The sequence below is a fragment of the Haliaeetus leucocephalus genome, unplaced genomic scaffold (assembly GCF_000737465.1).
Source record: "Haliaeetus leucocephalus isolate CR32 unplaced genomic scaffold, Haliaeetus_leucocephalus-4.0 Scaffold428, whole genome shotgun sequence".
Classification (NCBI taxonomy): domain Eukaryota; kingdom Metazoa; phylum Chordata; class Aves; order Accipitriformes; family Accipitridae; genus Haliaeetus; species Haliaeetus leucocephalus.
In genome coordinates, this window is record NW_010972864.1 from 5754511 (window position 1) to 5773169 (window position 18659).

The following is an 18659-nucleotide window of genomic DNA, read 5'->3' on the forward strand; positions in this document are numbered from 1 at the left end:
GTGGGTTACTTTGGGCTCAATTGGAAAAGGCAAAGGAGTGGAAAACTGAGCTGAACTGGAAAAATATACTGCACTCTGTCATGTAGCATCTTGTGTGTTGTGACTGTTCTGACTACTTCATTTTTCATTGTTTATAGAAACAAAAAGCATTTTAAAATTGAAACCTATCTGTGTTAATTCTCACAGTAGCTCCTGCTCTACAAACAGAAGGTTTTAGCCAATTTTGTTCCTGAGGTCATGACAAAACCTAAGTGTAGAATATTCAAATGACCTCAAATAGTTCTAAAGTAATAAAACCCAAAAAACCAAGACTAGCTGTCTCTTTCTTTTTGTTTTGTTTTGTTTTGTTTTTTCCCTCCTGCCTGAAAGGAACTCTGTTGTTGTGTCATAAAATTAGTTGCATATTTCAACTCTTTTATTTGGCACCTGCTAAGATTTTTTTCCCAGGCAGATGTAGCAGATGATGCACAAAAGCAGCAAGTAAATCTTATTCTTGCTGCAGTTTCCTGGATTGTATCTGGCCTTCCAACAGACAGAGGACTCCAGTCTCAACACTACTGTTCCCTGCCTTTCACAAATGACTACATAAAAACTGCATGATTGCATAACCTTTCAGATTCACAGGACAGTTGTGTCTTGTCACTTACATATTTATTATTTCTTTTCAGGCATTGGAAAAGTACCCCAACTCACCAATGACTGCAAAACAAATACTGGAAGTCATTCAGAAAGAAGGGTTAAAAGAAACAAGGTCAGTGTTTATATGTTCTGTATTTTTGTTATCTCTCTGAAAATCACCTAGGAATGGTATATAACCTTTACAAAACATGAAGTGCTGATTAATGGCTGAATAGATTTCCAGTACCAAAGTGGGAAATACAGATGATGGGTTTTGTTTGTTTGTTAGTTCAAGGCTTTTAAAATGTTAGCGACTGGCTTAACTTTGTACCTTCCAAAAGGAGCCTGTGGGCTAGCTCCAGTCCAATGGCCTTTCTTTAGAAAAACAGTGTGATCTGCTTAGACAGCCCAGTGCTACATCTCATTGTTGCTCAAGGACCAAAGCTTGGCAACTCAGTTGCCCCTGCCGCCATATGCATGGAGAAAGTGTGAGATGGAGCTAGACGCACTCCTCTCACTTGAGTTTGTGGTTTGGCACTTAAATCAGTGTTATAACATGCTGGTGTTGCTTGTGGTAACAGGGTTTGTGCCAATAAAGAATTGGGAATGGAAGGAGAGGGGTATTTGAACACTTGGAACTAGTCTGTGTGGCTGCAGAGGCTGGATACTGCTTAATAACAGCATACTTTGGATGTAGATTTCAACTATAATAATTAAGCTGTTCGGGTATAGGTGAGTTATCCAGAGCCTATGGAAGTCAACAGTTGTCTTCCATTGACGCTTGGTTCAAATGGGCATGCAGCTTCTTATTCCTCAAAGGTGAGTAACTACTTGGTAGGTCTTCTAGTGACCTGCAGATGGAAACTTGGGCAGGAAATAAAATAAGTTAAGGAAAAACTGGTTGGTTGGTGGGGATCTCCTACAAGATGCAGTTTCCTCTTCTCCAAATGTTATAGTAAACATTTTCTATTCTAATAAATTGTTATAATACTTGTTGCTGTCTCAAAGCAAAGGGAGACATCCACTATTATTTTAATTATATTCTTTTAGTGTGGAACCTAAAACAGTAGTAACTCATTATGTCAGTTACTTCTAAGTTTACTCCGGTGAACCAGCAGTAACCATGGGACATATTTTTACTGAATTCACTGTTGTTCCTAAGAAACAGAACACTCTGTGTGATCATTGCACTGCATAACCATGCACTGCTTTGTTGGTAGCCACATAACATGCTTATAATAGCTGTATTTTGGCAAAATTGCAAAAGAGATGGTACGCAAGACAAAGTTGAATTTGCCACCTTTTACAGATAGGAAATGCTTTAGTTCCTGTTAAGAAATTGCTTCAAGAAATTTGGCAATTGTCCTGGTTTCAGCTGGGATAGAATTAATTTTCTTTCTAGTAGCTGTTATAGTGTTATGTCTTGGTTTCAGTATGAGAACAATGTTGATAACACACTGATGCTTTCAGTTGTGGCTAAGTAGTGTTTAGACTAAGTCAAGGATTTTTCAGCTTCTCATGCCCAGCCAGCAAGAAGGCTGGAGGGGCACAAGAAGTTGGGAGGGGACACAGCCAGGACAGCTGACCCAAACTGGCCAACGGGGTATTCTATACTATGTGATGTCATGCCCAGTATATAAACTGCAGGGAGTTGGCCTGGGAGGGCTTGCTGCTTGGGAACTAATTGGGCTTCGGTTGGCAAGTGGTGAGCAATTGCATTGTGCATCACTTGTTTTGTATATTCCAATCCTTTTATTATTATTATTGTCATTTTATTGTTATCATTACTATTTTCTTCCTTTCTGTCCTATTCAACTGTTCTTATCTCAACCCACGAGTTTTACCTTTTTCCTCCTGATTCTTTCCCCCATCCCACTGGGTGGGGGGGAAGTGAGCGAGCAGCTGTGTGGTGCTTAGTTGCTGGCTGGGGTTATGACACAGTGATGCCAAGGAAACAAGGGGATGAAAACTTTTGAAAATGAATGTCCAAATGTGTGTTAAGCTGCATGGATTTGCATACAACAACAACAACAAAAAAGCAAGAAAACCCAACTTTGAAAAATCTGTTTTTATTAAGATACTGTTTCTCACAGCAGTGAATAGATTGCTTTCTTCTTCTTACATCTTGTGGTATGAGACAACTGCATGGGAGAGGCTCGCATGCCTGATAATATGATAATAGCATTTCTTTGTAATTTTAAAAATTCTTGTTTCCGTGAACAGTGCATGAATAAAATTTTGTGTGCAAAACCAATGGGAGGGAGTGAAGGCAGTGTTTTTATGATTTAAATATGGAAAATGTGGAAGCCCTTTTTAATTGCTGCAGAATGAATAATAAGAGAAAGATTCCTTTAAAGAAGTTCAAAGCTAGATCTTCTTTCATTTCTTCAGTTACTGAGAAACTAAGAATTGCAGGGAAGTAGAAAAGGATTTCAGATTCTTTCTGATTCTTATTCATGGTATGGTTTGTGCAGGTATGTGTGAATGTGTAGTAGATTGCAGGATGCCATATGTGGTCACGAGTATCTAGGTAACTGAGAAGGATAAAATTCAATGTTCTTTACTCCTTACTTGAAACATTGTACTATGTTATAGGCTAGGTCATCCTAAACTGATTAGCCTAAAAATTCTAAATTCTGCAATTGTAAAAACAAAAAATATTGATTTTGTATTGATTTTTTTTTAAAGTATTTGGATTCTCATTTAACTTCTGATTTCATGTAGAAGTTGTGTTTCTGCTGCATTTTAATATTGATTAGGCACAAACCTGCAAAGTTATCTGACTTCATATTTGTTGATTGGGCCTCAGTAATGTTTTGTTTTCACAGTTCTTGAATTCAGAGTCTCCCACTTACTTCATCCAGCTCTTCAATTTCTTTCAGTACCTTTCCACCAGTATGGTACCTTTGCCTTTACTAAAGATGACCTTTCCTGGATTCTGTGCTGCAGCCAGCTAAGATGAGCAAGGGATGTAAATTTATGATGTGCAGTCACCTGGTCATAAGCAGTAGAATGTTGCTAGCATATTTTATTCTGTATTGATTTGTGTATTCTTCAAGTCTGAACTTCTACCAGCTATATGTTACTACTTTAATATACTTTACTTATTCCTTTATACTGATAATCAGTTGTCGGTAGAACCTTGGCAATCCTAAATTAAGTTCTTCAAAAGTTCTTCTCTCTACTGCTCCATTTATAGATGAACGAGATTAATTGGCTTAGTCATTTTTCAAATATATTGCAGCATTAATTAATCTAAAGCTTTTTGCTGGGGTAGTAAATCTGAATGAATAACATGATTTTCAGCAATCTCATTGTCATTATGGGTAATCTTTAAAAAGATACTGGCAGACTATTCAGCCTCTTCTTTTCTTTGTTTGCAATAAAGACATCGTTGCACATTTATTTTTTTATTACTCAAATAATTAAATACAGTAGGAGGAAAATTCCAAAGTTACAAAGCAGATATATGTTAGAAATTAAAATAAAAACTTACTGACATGTCCTGTGAGAGGTTATACACCTACCCAGTTTCCTATATATCTTGGGGGTTGTAGAGTTCAATTTTGTTTTTTAAAAATCTTTCCTGTTACCATGGTTGGTTGTAAAACAGTCAGCAGGCAGGCAGTGCTTCTGCTACCTAGAAGGAGTAAAAACTTTTAAGGCAAACCTTTTTGGGATGTAGAAAATATACGGTTTTCTTCGGGGGGGGGAGGAGAGAGAAGTATTTATTTTACATTCATGCCTGTGCTGATAGTGAACAGTGTCAAACCAACAGTCCTGCACACTGAAATCTCTTTATAAAAAAGATAGACAGCAGCTCGCTCCAGTGCACAATGCTCTGGATTTTCCTTCCTAGCATCCACTGTCCTGTTGTTTTGAAAACAATTCCCTGCCCCACTGTAAATTTCTAGACTTGCAACTTGCTGGTTATGCATCCTAGCATGAGATTTTGCTAGTGTGACATAGACTACCAGTCAGAGTATGATCCACTCTAGCCTCAGTGCTCCTTTTCCACTGTGCTGCTGCCTTGCTAGTTGTTCTCCATCTTGTATTTCTGCTGTTACTTATTCCTGTTAAGGTCTAGAATTCTCCTTACTGAATTGTATTCAGGTCTTCTGCAGACCATTTCTCAAATTTATTAAGATTGCTTTAACATGTAGTCTTGTCTTTCAGCATGCGTGCAGCCCTTCCAAGTTTAGTGTCATCTGCTTATTAGAACTTTTTTTCCTTTGGCAGCATTTTATTTCTCTTCTTCACTTATGAAAGTCCCATGAGAAACAATGTCCAAAGACTCATTAAGTCAGGCTACATGATACGCTTACTGCTGTTTCTCTAACTACAGGGTCTGCTACTATGTCATAAAGAATATTTTGATAGATTTGAAGTAACTTTTTCTTGACAGGTCTATGTATTACTCAACTCAACTTATCTGCTAAATACTTCCAAATAATTTTTATTCCATATTTTGAAGGAATTGAAATTCAGTTGCTGCTACTTCCTTGGCCCTGCCTTTTTTTCATTTTTTAAAAGTTAGTCATGAGATGTTTTCCAATCTTTTGGAATCACTTCTATCCTCTACAAATTCTCAAAAATTACAATTGATAATTCTGAGACTGGTCGAGTTAGCCCTAAATACCTTATGGTGAATTTCAACAGCTTTAACTGATTTGAGAGCATCTAATTTATTTAATTATCATCTAATCAATTTTTTCCATGTTTGTTCCTGGTGTTGGTTTTAGTAGCTGTTTAATCACAGACACCTTTCTAATTAGGTGTCAACAAAGAAAAAGCACTAGCACTCCTGTGTTTTTGGTGTAAGGGCTCAGTGCCACCCCTTCATGGAAGAGCAAGCCAGTTTCCTATCTGTTGGTGTGCTTACAGATATGTCTTTGTGCATGGTGGGTGTGTGAGTTTGCTGAAGTTTAATTTCCCGAAGCCCATTTTCTTCTTTTTGTGTTCTCCCTTATTTTCCTAAAAATGAAGAATCAACCCTTCATGAATGCTCAATGTTTTCAGGTGCTTCTTCCCCACTGGTTCAAGTCAAAGCTAGTACTGCCTTCCTTCCTAACTGCTTTTTACATCTTCCGTTCAAGGATTTTTGTTCCTAACACAGTCCCAGGAACTTGCCAGATGCTTCTCTGTCCCTGTGTCTTTCTTTTCCCAAGAGATGCCTGTATGGTCATAATGGGGATATTTAAATAGGTCATGTGTTTTAAAATTTTTTGCTGATTCTCACAGAAAAAAACTTCTCTAATTCTCCTGGTTTCTTGCTATATTAAACTCTAACCCTAGTACCATCCTTGGTTTTGCCCTCTTTTGTCATTAATAGGAAATTGCCTGTAGGACCACCAGGTTAACCTATTTATTCCCTTCTGTTTGGGGCACTGCACCTTCATGAAGAATAGGACCAATTGAATACTGCTTAAAATTATCAGGGACATAAAAATAAGGCAGAAGTTGGTATGAATTAGGTGTTTGGATTAAGGAAGAGAAGGTGGAGTTTAGACATAGTAAGTCTTCCAATACATAAAAGATAGGAAAAAAGTAAAGGAATAAGTTACCCTGCATGTCTGATATGGACAGGAGAAGAAATAAGGCCTTTAAATTTTAGCAGTAAAAGATTCCCATTAGATAGTAAGATGACTTTTTTTTCTAACAGGTATAATTAATTCCTGTCTTGAGCTGTGGGGGAGCTGTGACAGATCTCTAGAACTTTCTAAAACCAATTTAGATATGTGTCTGTCAGGAATTATGTAGATTTGGTTGATCCTGCCTTGAACTAGGGGAACGAACTAGCATATCCCTTGATCCATATTTTTCTATGAATTTTCTTAGATCAGTTTGAAGTTCTTGGGCCATACATATTGCTTGAGTCCTAGGGGAGAATATCCAGCCAAATTCTGATAAATGTTTGATGCTAATAACCCTAGATTATGTCTTGCTTTCTGTAGTTCCCTTTCTCCTTTGCTTGGTGAGGCTGAGAAATTTACTTGTCTGAATAAGATTAAAGCCAAAGATTCTCAGTAGAAGTTAATAGCCAATAAACTTTCAAAATGGGACAAGCAATGTTTAATTTTTTGGAGTGCAACTTTAGCCCACAGCTATGCTAGCTATTTAATTTCCTCCTCTGTTCGACTCAGGACTGTGAACCCTGGAATGAGATAATTTCACAGTATTTTTGCTGTACAGCTAGAGTAACTGACCTCTGTATTGTCAAGTAACTTTGATTATTCTTTTCAGGTAATTCACAGAAGAGGTTAAAAAAAAAAATCCCTTCATCTCATTTTGGTTTTCATTTTCCAGTAGGAATCTTAAACTTCTTTCTCCTGATGTTTCTTTGTTGATCTTCATTTCAATTATGAGAATCACAGCATCAGTCCTAACTTCTCCTCCTATTTTCCTCTGCATGTTTTGTCTTTTGCTATGCAAGATTAAGCTATCTATTGATTTATTGTTGTGACAGTAGTCTTTCAGAAGACTAAGAAGAGACACTTGCCACTGGCACTGGCAATAGTGCTGTTTCTTCTGCACTCTACAGTGTTGATAATATCTGTCATGAATGATATCATAACATATTAAGTCTTCTGAGCCTAGGAAAGCAGCAAAGTATGACCCTAATAAATCTCAAGACACTCTTACTAGATTTACACTCTTTGTGCAGAAATATTAATAGTGGGTTAGCTAGAATTAAACCCACTTTGAACTGCTGAGTGGAGTCATCAATAGAATAAAACACACGATCTGTGCAGGGTCTGTCTTTTTCTCTGAAGTGAGATGGTACTCCTGAAAATATTACTGTCACTTCCGAATCCTTTGATCTTTTTGACAGTATCTCTTTAAGCCTTTGCATACTTCATCCTTAGAGCTATTGACTTAAAAATAAGACCCATTTTAAATGCTCCTGTTTCTGTAAATAGGCTAATTGAGCTGGCAACTGTCTTCTGTTGTTTATCATTTTCATGTTCCTTGTTTTATTGTGTATGCATGTAGACAGAGAAATTTTTACTTCCTTTCTCTGTAAAGTAATTCCAAGATGTCATTGTGATTCATAATTATTAAGTCATAGTTTTTATCTTCCACATTAAAAAAAATAAAAAAATGCAAATGCCCTCCAATAACCAAAAGCTCTTAAAAATTTCACTGAAAGAACCACAGTTTTTGTCTTAAGGCTCTGATTGTTAACGGAAGAGCACAGACAGTTAAGAGGCTTCTGTGGTTGCATATGTCTGATTGATAGAATTTATTTGGGAGCCTCTTCAGCTAAAGGAGTGCATTGCTTTATCTTGAAGGTAGTTATTCCCTGCAATGGACTGAAAGGAAGCCTTGATGGGAAGAGAGAGAGAAAGCTATTCACGTTCTGTTGCCTGGCATTATTAGGTTGATTTTTATGCCTCTACAGATGTGCCTTTTGGCTGTAGAGCAGTGAAAGAAACAAACTTACAGTACAACCTGCCTTTCTGCATAAATTTACTTCAGACACCTCTTTGAAACACTGTTCTTCCCAGTGTAGCAACAAACCGCCCAATTTGGTAGGCAGTTGTGATAGCAGCAATTCACCAGCTGAAATCTCAGGCTTGTTCCTTCTTGCCTAGGCATTCCCGGCATTGTTATGCCACAGTGCAGTCTAACCTGGTAAAAACTGATGGGTTTCCTACATTACTGCATTCCAACATCACAACTGTAACTTGTATAATCACAACCCTGTCACCTCTGTGAGAATTATTTGTTTTTGATAGTGCTGTAGCCCTAAAACAACTATGGTTTTAACTTAAGCCTAAGGGCAGCGTTGTTAATTCTTGATTCCATGTTGCTGCATTGTGATTACCCCACTGTTAGTTTAAAGCTAGCTTGCTTACATCTGTATGACGGTAATCCTGTCTTTGTATTGATTTGGAAAACTGGTTTTGGGTGCTAATGAAACAGATGTAAAAATAACAAAACCTCAAATGTTTTCCCTCAGCTAACTGCAAAGACAACAGGACTTTTTATTTATTAGTGGTGGTTCTTCTTCCATTATGGGTACCTATAAAAGATATATTTCTATATAAGAACTTAACTAACAACTAACCTTGAATGTTTTTTTCTTTTTTGTCTGAGCCACCATTATCTTAATTTTTCCTCCATATTTCAGTTTTTAGAAATTATCCAGGGTATTTTTTTGTTTGTTTGTTTTAATGCTGCTCCTCTTCCTTTCACAGGACAATGGATTCTCTGTCTAGGGACTTCAGTAAACAGTCCAGTAAAATCAGTCTGCATGTCAGCTTTTTTTATAAAATTACCTCTTTGGTTTGGCGGTTTTGGGTTTGTTTGGGGTTTTTTTGTTTGGTTGTTTGGTTTTTTTTTTATGATGCATGTAGTAAGAGGTGCCCCAGCTGTTAACAGGTAACCTAAAAATCATGCTTGTGTCACAGATGCAAATTCCTTTGTTAGTTTTATTAAGGTGTGGATTTAATTTTGGAAATATTTCAGATGACAAATGACACAGTGTAAATAGTAAGAATCTTTTGAGTATTACACAGAATACTTTGGAGGACACTGTTCTTACTGTTAAGAATATTAATTGAGCATATGTGAAAAAAGAGTGGAAACAGAAGCAGGGTAATACTTTTCAAGGGTAAATACAGAGCTAAGAATATAGCCTGGTCTTCTGCTCTTCCACTCCCAATATCCTGTCCATTAAATTGGTGTTGCTGGTGCAGTATCTCTACTTGCTCCCAACTAACTACATGCAGTCCCTTGTCCCAAGAGTTTCTGCTACATGAATCCTCCCTCTTTCTCAAACTGGGTCACCAATCCCATGGTCTGCCGTTACCCCAATCTGCTGTCACCCTTTTTTCCTTCCCGTATATGAGGACTCAAACTCCATTAATTTGACTGCTCTATGTGCCTGAACTTTTCTTAATACAATGTGGACATCCCAGATTTCAATATTTATTTTCCATTCTGGCTTAGGACCAACCAAGCTTTCTTCTTTAGCTTGGTTCCAGGACCAATTATGAAGAAATAAAAACACAATTCCGTCATTTTATCATGTCTGGGACCTTCAATAGATGATTTGGGACAGTTTAGAAAAGTTCATATGGCTTCCCCTTTTGTACTTTGTGCCTGATTTGTCATCATGTTGAAGTCTGTTCCTGTATTCTCAGGTAAACTGAGATTTCAAACCAGTTGATTCTCTTTTTTTAAAGATTATTGTGTTACTGTTACTTTTCCATACACATTTTTTTCTCATATAGTGTTCAGTACTTCAGTTTTCCATTTGGTACAATAGTTCTCTGTGTCTGGGTGCTAAGGTGCCTTTTCACTTTTCATAGAAGTGATAGGAAATAGTTGCTTGATTTTTTTTTTAATTGTTTTAAAAGATCTGCCATAAAGTTGTTTTCTTTAAATCTATTAGCAGCTCTGCAAAATGCGTCTGCAAGGATTGGGAAAACAGGAATCTAGTCTGTGTGACGCACTTGCTTCCTCACTACTATTAAAATATTTTTATTTTACTTGTGCAGTTACTTAGATTTCTGCTCCTCCCACCCAAGCCTAATCTGTATTTTCTCAAAGAACGTTATGCTAGTGCAGTGTATAAAGCTTTTTTATTTGTTTGATGCTTTACTGGTAAGGGAGAATGACCCGTATGATCATTAGATATTCAAGTTATAGTAATTCAGTGGAAATGTGAAAATTTTAGCAGTTAATTTATTTAGCTGTAATAGGAAGAATTACGGTTGTTAAATTTTGTGATGTGATAAGCATGTTTCAACTTCTAAAGGTCTATATTGCAAAAATATTTTATCTTTGAATGCATGCCCATGTCCTCTTTATCACAGCCTAATTTGCTGAAATTAAGACCCCCATAATATGTTAATGCCACATTAAAGATATTCCTTTTTTAATACAAGAAGAAATCCAAAAACTTAAATATAACAAATAATGGATAGCAGTGCAGATGCTGATGATCTTGTAAGATTTAATAGTTATTTTGTGCAGTAATGACAACACTTCCTATTAAAGGACATTTTATTTTGAAGTAGATGGACATCAGCTATGACTAAATAGTGTAAATTTGTCAACAAATTCAGTGTTGGCTTTTTTTGCATAGTGTAATAATTCCTTCATCAATATCTTTTGATGTTTAATGTAAGAATTTAAGTTGTGTTTTCTTTTTCATATGTTGTGTCTCTTAGCATGGACTACTATTGAAAGAGACTGAAAAGCAGTAATGTAGTTCAGGCTGATGAAAAGAAAAACATCCTGCATTGCACCATAAGCATAGCATTATCCTAAAGTTTATATGGTGTGATAACTGTCTTCCCACATTTCTCCTACAAAGTGTAACTCCTCTTTTAGCAATATTTAAGTAAGTATGCTATGGATCTTTTTTTTTTTTTTAATGTTTCTGTATTTCAAAGAGTAATTCTGCATTAAAGTTTGTGTCTGTCTTTCAGAAAGAGAAATTAAATAAGGATATCCAAGAGATCTAAACACATTCAAAACAATACGATACTTACAGAAGTTACGTTAGGAAGGTTTCACCAGATCCTTAATCCATTCTCTCAGCAGTGCAAGTTTTTTGGTTTGTTTGTTTGGGGTGGGTTTTTTGTTTGTTTTGGCGGTTGGTTGGGTTTCTTTTTTTCTGTGTGTGTATAGTGTGTTTCCCACAGTGTGGTGCTTTAAGCCTGATTTCTTTTTTTAAATGAGTGAAGAGAGAGACCTTCCACTGTCTACAGAGTGTTTTTCTGTTCTTTTATCCAAAATTGGCCTGCAGTTCTATAAACTATATCATGACTATGTGGAAGGTAAGTAGATATATATGTTCTTTGATTTTACTGCCTTTATCAGCCTGCTTTGCCAGCATCTTTGTAAGAGGAGCAAGGACATCGAAGAGCTTTCCAATAATAGTGTCTGTTGTTGTCCAGAGCCAAAACTTTCAAAAATATCTTTGGGAAACTGAGATTTGACAGAATGTGTTCTGTTTCCAACATTGTTCTGAAATGAAGATCTGTCACATATTAACATTAAAGTACATAGGTAATAAACTAGTATTTTAAAATAAAAGTCAGAAACAAGACCTGCAAGAGAGCTTAATATCAATATATGCTAGTTAGGGGCGAAACGCAAGAACTGTTGCTGAGTAGCCAGCAACCTTGTTCAGCTCTCTTGTGTTTAGAAAAGGGAAGAATAATCTACTGTATTTCCTTTAGGAAGTATTTGGGCAACTGTGATTCAACACATAAGCCTGTCAGGAGCAGCCATATATATCAAACTTTTAAACACAGAATGATATGGAGACTTTAGCTAGAAGGAGTCACCTTTTGAATGAACACTTTGGTAAAATATTCTTAGGAAGAGTGTTTAATCTATCTGTTGAAGACTTAAAACCTGCAGTGAAAATTGAAGTCTGCTGGGAACCTGAAGACATGCCTGGTTTAATGGATTTATGAGCTTTTGTTGCAACATCCCAGTAACCCAAGAAGCTGCTTTTTCTTGCAGGTGTAAAATGAATTATTCTACATTTCAACTTGCTAGTTGCTGATTGAGATTTATTTGTTGGGGTTAGGGTTTTTTTGGCGTTTCTGTTTTGTTCTCTGTATTTCTTTTGCATTGCAAAATTAGTATTTAAACCTATTATTTGTTACTGCTTTGAATTTCACTTATCCCACAGCTGACTTTTGTCTTTATTTCTAAGCACTCTGTCTTAAGGGACATGCACAACATCCTGCAAAATGGTATAATCTTTTTTTTATGCTATTTCTAGCATTCCATAGAAACTGGGGGGGAGGGGGGAGGAAAGAGCCTAAACTGAACACTACAACACAGGCAATTCATTACAGATTTTCCGCTTAGTATTCAGTAAATTGTCAAGTCCTTATTTTCATCATTAGCATATTTTTTCACAGAGCAGAAGCATAGCCATTTCTGGCAGATTGAATTAAATGTGTTTTATTTGAATGTGAAAGAAGAAAACATTGTCAGGCTTTCTATGAAAGCATCATTTTCTAGTAATAATTTATTTTCTGGAACAGTTTTCTGTGGATGTCTTTATGTTTCTATAAAGATATGGGTATGTGCTTCAGTCTGCCTTTAATTAAACCATTTCTTAACTGAAGGGGAAAAAATACAGAAATAATTCTTTTTTCGTCGTTCCTCCCTCCCCTGCCCCCCCCCCGTATTGCATGAGCTGAAAAATTTACTAGTTCTCTTATAGTCATGCACTGGCATATTTAATTTAAAATTCTGAAACATGTTTTTATAGAATCAAGACCAAAAAAAGCCTCAGAATTTCACTATCCAAGTACTATGAAAAAGATCAGGTGTAACTGTTGAGAAAATTTGTTACATACATGAATTTCTTTTCTATCTAAGCCTAGCTGATAGCAATTCCATTTTATTTACTTTGAGTCTCATAGGTAGTCATCTTAATTACTGTGAAATTAAATTATGTGCATGTTCTTAATTTCAAAACAGAGTTTAAAAAGTGCCTAAACATCTTTTGCTTGCTTATGTACTATCATGTGAAGGAAAAATATGTTTTAGGCAAGATCTGCTTTTCTTTCAGTGGTATAGAAAGCTCCCATCTTCTGCTTGTAATCCCAATAAACTCTGCATTTGTCAGTGAGGCTGTTTTATGATAGCTGTGTGCTAGAACCAGTAATTGTGTGGCTGGCAAAAATTTACAGTATCAACAGAGAACTGAGAACCAAAACATATCTATCAAGTTAAAGTATAAATAAAAGAACTTAAATATTGTATTTACAAAACTGTATTTATGTGCTTGAGTGTGTAAATACACCTACAGACACAAATTCACCTTTCTACACATACACATGCACTTACATGCATATAAAATTGTATATCACAAAATTATACTCAAATACATCCTTTGCTCAGTTATTCCAATAGCAAAGACTATGGGAAAGAGCTCAAAAGATTCCTAAGAACTGTTTTGCTGTTTGCCCTCAATAGCTGAGAGGACAAATTGACCCTCCCTCACCCCCCCCCCATTTCTTTTTGTTTTCATTTTATTTGTAATATGAAAAAAGGAAAATGGGATCTAGTAGCTCTACCACTGGAAGGTAGTACTTACTAAAGAAAAAACAAGCAAAAATAGCTGAGTCACCCTATTTACCATCTTATAGCATCCATAGCTACTGCTGTATCTTTTATATGTTTCAATAAGCTTGCTTAAGATATGTTTATCTGCTATCAGGAATCTATCAAGATACACCATTCTGTACCTTTTTTCCTAAAAGAGCTTCACTTGCATGCTTTCATATTTCATTTACAAATAAAATAAAACAAGTGCAGGATCTAGACAATTATTATTTTCTCTTGCAAATGGCCCTCATTACTTGTTATTGCTTCCTTTCTTTTTCTTATGTTACCAATACACCTTGAGTTTTTGTTTTATAGGCTGTTAAATACTTGAGGTAGCCGTTATCAAATATGGAATCATTGTGTCAAAAATAACATGTGTTCCCTACACTCATCACAAAGGAAAAAAACTATGACCTGTAAAGGACAGCGAGGAACTTTTTGAGAAGAAATCTTTAAGAATATATGACAGGCAGGAAGTTGTTGTTTTGTTCTGTTTTTTTTTTTTTAAAGACTGCTTGCTTTCAGTCAGGGAATCTTTTCTAGGTCAGTGAAAATTAGGCAGTTTCAAACTGTATGTGTACTCTTAACTGTCTGTCCCCTTCATCCAAAACTAACACCACTAATCCCAATCCAACCGTTAACCTTTCTCTGTTTCTAGTAGTAGTTTAAGGATATTAATGTAAACAATTGCATCAAAATACCATTCAGTCAGAAGATGTACTGAACTGTATAAACTGAAGTAGTAGTGATACAAGATTATTTGTGCCCAGGTTTACAATCCAGGAATTCATTACCTGATTGGTACCGTCAATTGATTTAATATTATACTTACCATTTAATTCTTTATTAAAAATATTTAGACACAGTGATCGGGATGACTAACAGAAAACAATTTCTGGTTAAGACTGGATTTTGTTTGTGATACCACATTAAGTTATGTTTCTTTGGCTCGCTCTTTGTATGTATGTGTGTCTCAGCCTCTACATTCAAAGGGACTTTATTAATGACTTCAGCAGAATCAAGCTTCCTTTCAGATGGAATGATGTGCCTATCAAGAATGGCTAGTCTTAAACTTTTATTTTAATTATCAATGCTTTGTTTTTACAAATTACTTGATGGCTACTATTGTTATAATTTTAAAACATTGCCTGTGACATTTTGAAATTAGATTGACTTTTAGTTATAAGTTAAATAGAAACTTAAGTCTCTCTGTTCCAGACTTAATGAGCTGTTGTAAGTCAAAAAATAATAAGGAGATCTACTAATAGTATGAATTGCAACAGCTGGATTAAGTTAAAACACAAAAATAAAAGTATCTGCTCAGTCCTTTGAGAGAAGGAAAGAACCTTTTGCTATGCTGTTTTGCCAAGTTAAACTCTCTTATGTACAACAAGTATAATTTAAACATTTCACATCCACCCAAATGTTTTAATTTGACCCAATACAATAAATCATATGTTGCTACATTTTTAAAGGTACAGGATATACTCCAATTGCCTGTTCTGTATTTATTTTCAGGCTTTCCTTACAGGTTAGAGCTCTTAACAAAAACATTTTAAGGACATAATTGACACTTATTAGTCAACAAAGTTGTAGTAGTTACATTTATTTTGATGTAAAGTGTGAAAGTATCCTCTTGCTTGCAGAAGTATTTTTGTAGGAATAAATATTACTAGAAAAAAGTAATTGCTTTTGGATCTAATCTTTATTTATTTGTGATTACTCTCAGCTTCCTTATTCTTTATATCAGTTTGATTTTTCTGCCGGTATTGGTGGTTGAGTAAATTAGTCTTTAAATACAAGAATATTGAGAAAAATCTTTTGTAAGGGAAGGAATGTTTCTTTTCATTCATTCATTCATTCATTCTTTCACATGATACAATAGATTTAAGAAATTTTTGTGGGGTTTGGGGTTTTTTTTATTGATTGAGTGTGAACTGAAGATGTAGAAATAGGTCATTCTCATATGTTCTAACTTCCTTTTTCTCTTTTTGGGTTGGATACAACGTTTTGGATGCTAAAAAGAAACATGACACTTTGCATAATTATCCCAGAATTTGACATTTAGTTTCAAAATTCCAAATTCTTTCAGTGAGAAGTCATGCCCTAATTGAAAACTGGGGAGAAGAAATAAAGAAAAAAAGCTGTGGAGATTTTCCCGAATTTTTGTGAGTGAGAAGGAGTAAGATATGGTACACTTCCTTTGTTTTGAATAGAAATTAACAAAAATAAAATGAAATGTAGTGATTTCAGTTGTTCTTGTTTCACAAAAAGGTTTACTATTATTTTATACTTCTGTTTTAAAAGAAGTATGATTCTTTTATCAGAATAGGATATTATAGGATGGAGAGAGAGGTGAGGCCAAGAAAGAGAAGAGAATGTGGGGAGAGCCAGAAAGAGAATGCAAAAGGGAGAAGAGAGAAGAAGAGACAGGGAGAGAAGATGGAGAACTAGAAAGGATAGAGGAAAGAGAAATGAAAGAAGAGAAGAAATGAGAGAAGGAAAAGGAAAAGAGAGAAAGAAAAGGAAAAGAGAGGAAAAAAAGAAGAGGTATACATGACAAGGTGCTGACAGTGGGGGCTGCTGGGCGGCCTCTGTGAGGAGAGGCCAGATGTGGCCGATTCCAGCCGGCTCCAGCGGACCCACCACAGGGCACTGCTGAGCCCAGCAGCCAAGATGGTGGAGCCTCTCTGGTAAAATATTTAAGAAAGGGCAAAACCAGCACTCAGGCAGAAGGGGAGGGTAAAAAAAAGAGCGTGAAACAGTAGTGTGAACACCACGGTCAGTGAAGAAGGAGGGGGAGGAGGTGCTCCAGGCCCAGGAGCAGAGATTCCCCTGCAGCCCGTGGAGGACCACGCTGGAGCAGATACCCACTCTACAGCCTGTGGCGGACTCCACGCTGGAACATTTGGATAATTCCTGAAGGAGCTGTTGCCCACGGAGAGCCCAGGCTGGAGCAGGCTCCTGGCAGGAACTGCAGCCCATGGAGAGCCCGCAGTGGAGCAGACAAAAAGTGTGAGTAGGAAGCAGCAGCACAGAGGAGTTTTTGTGGACTGATTGTAACCTCCACATCCTTCAGCACTGCTCAGTGAGGGGGAGGTAGAGGAATCGGGAGTGAAGGAGGAAAGTTGAGTCTGGAATCAGGGAGCTGTTGGTTTAATTTTTTTGTCTTTGTTTCTCTCTACCCAAATCTATTTTAATTTGCAATAAATTAATTTTCCTCAAGTTGAGTCTGTTTTGCCTCTTGTCTTTATCTCAGTCTACGAGCTTTTTCATCCCTTTTTTTCCCTGTGTCCTGTTGAGGAGGGGGATTAAGTGGCTGGGTGGGCATTTGGCTGCTGGCCAATGCTAGGCTACCACAAGAGGAAAGAAAGAGAAAGCAAGGGAGAGAAAGAGAGAGAGGAAGAAAAAAGGTAAGATAAAGAAAAGAGAACAGAGAAGAAAAAAAAGAGAGAAGGGAAAGAGAAGAAAAGGAGAAGAAAAGAGAGAAGGAGAGTGGAAAAGAAGAGAGAAAAAAGAAGAGAAAAAAGGGAGAAAAAACAAAAAAGGGAAAGAGAGAAGAGGAAAGAAAGAAGAGAGGAAAGAAGAGACAAAATAAATATAGGGAAAGAAAAGAGAGAAGACCATGAAAAGTAACAGAAAAAAGCAGAAAGGAAAGAAAAGAGAGAACATGAGAGAAGGGAGAGGAGAACAAAGGGAAGGAGAGAAGATAAAGAAGAGAGTAAAGGGGGAAAGAAAAAGAAAGAGAAATGAAAGGCAGGAGACCAAAAAGGAGAGAAAAAAGAAAAGGAGAAGAAGAAAAGAGAGAAGAGAAAAAAAGGAAAAGAAAGAGAGAGGAAATAAAAGAAGAAAAGGAGACAGAAAGGAAAATGAGAGAAAAGAAAGAATAAAAAGGAAACAAGTCCAAGCAAGTCCACTGTGGTTAAGGAATCTGTAACTGAATGCTGTTAGCAGCAAAGTTAAAAATTTAACTGCCAGGAAGAACTTGTGTGTGGTACTGGCATGTGGTAACCGAGACCCTGGAAATTACTTTCCATCAAGTAAAAACTGTAAAATCCTTATATTAAAATAACTCGGCTTTAGTGGTTTCAGCATTGCCATTCAATGAATAGATACGTTCTTTCCAGGTAAAAAATTCCATAGAAATTTTAATAATTAAAAACTTTCCTACTGATTTGGAAAATTGATTGCATTAAAAACTTTCTTACTGATTTGGAAAATGGATTACTTAGGCAGATGGATGGTGTGGCTGAAATGGCTCAACATAGCAAACTCAGGCAGGCCAGTATGTTGACATGTGTCAATTTTTAAGAATGGGCAAAGTTAATAAAACAATTTAATTAGGATAACTCAAACTTACTAAGATTTTTGCTAGTGAGAGTAAAGAAAGAAAAATAAATCACTTTTAAGTTCAGCATAGCAATTTGCTTTAATGCTGTCCTTTCTATCAGGGAGAAATATTATTTAATAAAGTAATCTCATATTACACGACAGTGTGGTAGCTCAACATTGAGTAACATATTCAAGATTTAAAGATTTCTGAAGTGAAAAAATAAATCCATAATTCTCACAAAATATAAACAGTTTTAAACTCTACAGTAGTTAGTGAACTTTGCTCAGCAATACTTGTTGATTATTTCCTTTAAATGGTTAAATATTGCCACAATTTAAGCCTTTTCTCTGAAATATGTTTACCTTTTAAAATTTAATTCTAATAGGTCTTAACAGCATGTGTTTTGCCTCTTGTATTTTCTTTTCATTACTAGGGGAAGGTGGAAGGACATGTCTGTACGTAAGCACCTATTCTAATTTTATAAATTGAGTTGCAATTGGTCTTAATGGCAACGACTGGAAAACCATACTGAAATCATGTGAGAGAGCAGGGACATGACATTAGGCTTGAGTGGAAGAATGGGGGGGGGGGGGGGGGGGGGGGGGCTTGCATGGTG

General features: G+C 36.2%; 1 protein-coding gene across 1 annotated transcript in view; it reads left to right on the top strand.

The window, feature by feature from the left end:
- Positions 1–695: 695 nt before the first annotated feature.
- The window catches only part of ASXL3 (additional sex combs like transcriptional regulator 3), a 105946-nt gene continuing 87982 nt past the window's right edge, over positions 696–18659 (top strand). The window contains exon 1 of the mRNA XM_010574367.1: positions 696–751. Coding sequence (XP_010572669.1) covers positions 696–751 — 56 coding nt within the window. The remainder of the gene's footprint in view (positions 752–18659) is intronic.